At 46.4% G+C, this 2,500-nt stretch overlaps 1 protein-coding gene across 1 annotated transcript in view; it reads left to right on the top strand.

Moving 5' to 3' along the window:
* The first annotated feature begins 114 nt into the window (after window positions 1–114).
* LOC310720390 (connector enhancer of kinase suppressor of ras 2) overlaps window positions 115–2,500 on the top strand; it is a 35,690-nt gene continuing 33,304 nt past the window's right edge. The window contains exon 1 of the mRNA XM_083530919.1: window positions 115–554. Coding sequence (XP_083387045.1) covers window positions 491–554 — 64 coding nt within the window. The 5' untranslated portion in view covers window positions 115–490. The remainder of the gene's footprint in view (window positions 555–2,500) is intronic.

The following is a 2,500-nucleotide window of genomic DNA, read 5'->3' as shown; positions in this document are numbered from 1 at the left end:
TCGTGGCCGTTACGCAGCTTGTATACCGGCAATATAACCGAGCCGAACCGGTGGCGTCACGTGACGGCCTAGCGCAAGAGTGGGGAGAGAAGGAAAAAGAGAGAGAGAAAGAGTGAGAGAGAGAGAGAGAGAGAGAGAGAGAGAGAGAGAGAGAGAGAGAGAGAGAGAGAGATGTTAGAAAGAAGTCATGGAAGGGGCGGGAGTAAAATCTCTCTCTCCCTTTCTCTCTCCCTCCCTCTTTCTCTCCCTCTCGATCTCCCTCCCTCTTTCCCTCGCGCTCTCTCTCTCTCTCTCCCTCTCCCTCTCTCTCTCTCTCTCTCTCTCTCTCTCTCCGTTGCAGTCCTTCCAGAGGATGCGTCCATCGGCCATGCTTCAGTCGCGCGCGCGACTTCTCGCTCCTTTCCGATGGAATTCCACGTGCCGCTCGGATTAACCTCCGTTCATCTTGGATGATACGCGTCAGGTGGAAGGTTCATGCGCTCCGGTGGCCATGGCTCTCGTGATGGACCCCATCAGCAAATGGAGCCCGAAACAGGTGCTCCAGTGGATGAGAGGTAAAAAAAAAAAATATGGTGGAGGAAAAAAATAAACGCGTGCGAGAAATGAACCTTGGTGTAAATTCACCGATTTTCCGTGGGGAGGAAAAAAATGAATTGATCGTGCTTTGGCACGAGCCAGCGTAGAGGGGTGCGCGAGCTTATCAGCCAGGAGCTTGACGGAGCGCGTGTGTGACACAGTGTGCGTGCGTGTGAGAGTGTTCGCGCGCGCGTGTGTGTGTTCGTGCACAAAATAGTGACCTCATAGCTGCTATGGTTTTAAGATGACTCCATGCAATGAGGTACGCATTTCAGTTTCGGACATTCACGCACGCACGCGCATGCAGGGGCACGTAAAATGGGGTAAAAATGGTGTAAGATAGGGAATATTGGTTAAGGGCCCAAAATAGTAAGCAATTAATTGAATACTTTAATTGCTGTGAGACGGCCGAAATCCTCGAGCTTCTCGCTTTGCGCACAAATCGTTGCAACAGCACCATGGACAGCGGCGCACTTGCCTCGATCCTTCTGCGGAACAGTGTGTCCAGAGGCGCCTCTTGCATGACGGACGACGTTATCTGAGAGAACCAGAGGGGAGCAAATGGAGCAAAGGAGCAAACACCCCCCCACCGCCACCCCACCAACGTTCTCTTACAGCTCCAAACCCATTCCCCTCCCCCCTTTTCCACTCCGAACCTCTCAGGTCCCCGTTGTCCACGTTCTCAGCGGCATCATAACCACGTCGTAACACTTGCTCCATTTCACATCATGCCACAGAAATATCAATCGAACCTTCAGGACAATGGACCCAGAACCTCGGCGTGAAGCTGCCCGAGCGGTTTTGTTGTGTCATCATCCTGTCGGTGCTGAGACGTGCTTACGTGCGACAAGACGTGATTCCGAAAAGAGAGACACGATACCATGTACGCTCCCATCTTTTCTCCCCTGTCACTGAGCTGGAAGCCTCACGTGATGCGTCATTTGCACCATCACATACCTTTCACATGTTACACAATCCGAACGAAAAACATTCAATCATCTCTGTAGGTATAAAAGGTACAAAGGACGTCCTGCTGATGGTCCTGGGTTAAACCTTGGAAAAATCCAATGGATTAAAAATGTGCTTTTGGCTTTTAAGATGCAGTTTGGAATTTGCAAACGTTTCTGGACACGAAATGGAAATTTTGACCCCAATTTACACAAAACGTTGCCAGTGACATTTGTGCCTGTCATCTGTTTTTGTTTTATAATTTTTGGTCTGAATATTTATTCTGGCCTACTAATATCTCCTGCTGCACACTGTAACAACCACGTGTTAAACAGCATAGGAAGGAGGCAGAGTCTGTTTAGGAGAAGGCATGGCATCAAAATACATCTTTTTCACCTTCTTTCTATCCATGCTGATTAAATGCGTTTATTTACAGTTCATAGGTGTGTTGGGAGGGTTTTCTGATGTCATCTTGAATGTACGTTGTTGCCTTTTACATGCAGCTTGTTCTCATCGTATTCTCAATGAAACTGTTCTGTGAAAATATCTAAGAGAAATCTTAACCCCAGTTTGCTCGAATGTTTGTACTTTTGATGTTCATTTCTTTCTAGCAACAATGTTCTCACAAAATATTTCAATGCTGATGTTAAGCGGCAGGAAGTAGCCGTGGGTGCTCCGTTTCGGTTTGTTCTTCCTTCGCCTTTGCTTCATTACTTTGATTGCAAACGTGAAAAAAGTACATTGTAATAACACAGACATTTTTTTTTTAGAATTGTTATACTTTCACGTAGAAATGCAAATGTAAATGCTATGTAATATACACTACGTGATATCTTGGTAGCTTTTTAGCAAGAAGAACACCCGTGTTGTGTTTATTTATTTATTTATTAATTTTATAATTTTTTCTGCTGAAACTCTAATTGAATTTTTGACGCAGGGGCAAGTCATCAGGGGCAGGAGCGGGTTTTCCTGTTTT

This window comes from Silurus aristotelis, assembly GCF_946808225.1.
Source record: "Silurus aristotelis genome assembly, chromosome: 26".
NCBI lineage: Eukaryota > Metazoa > Chordata > Actinopteri > Siluriformes > Siluridae > Silurus > Silurus aristotelis.
Note: the sequence above shows the minus strand (reverse complement) of the source record. Positions and strands in the feature narration are given on the sequence as shown.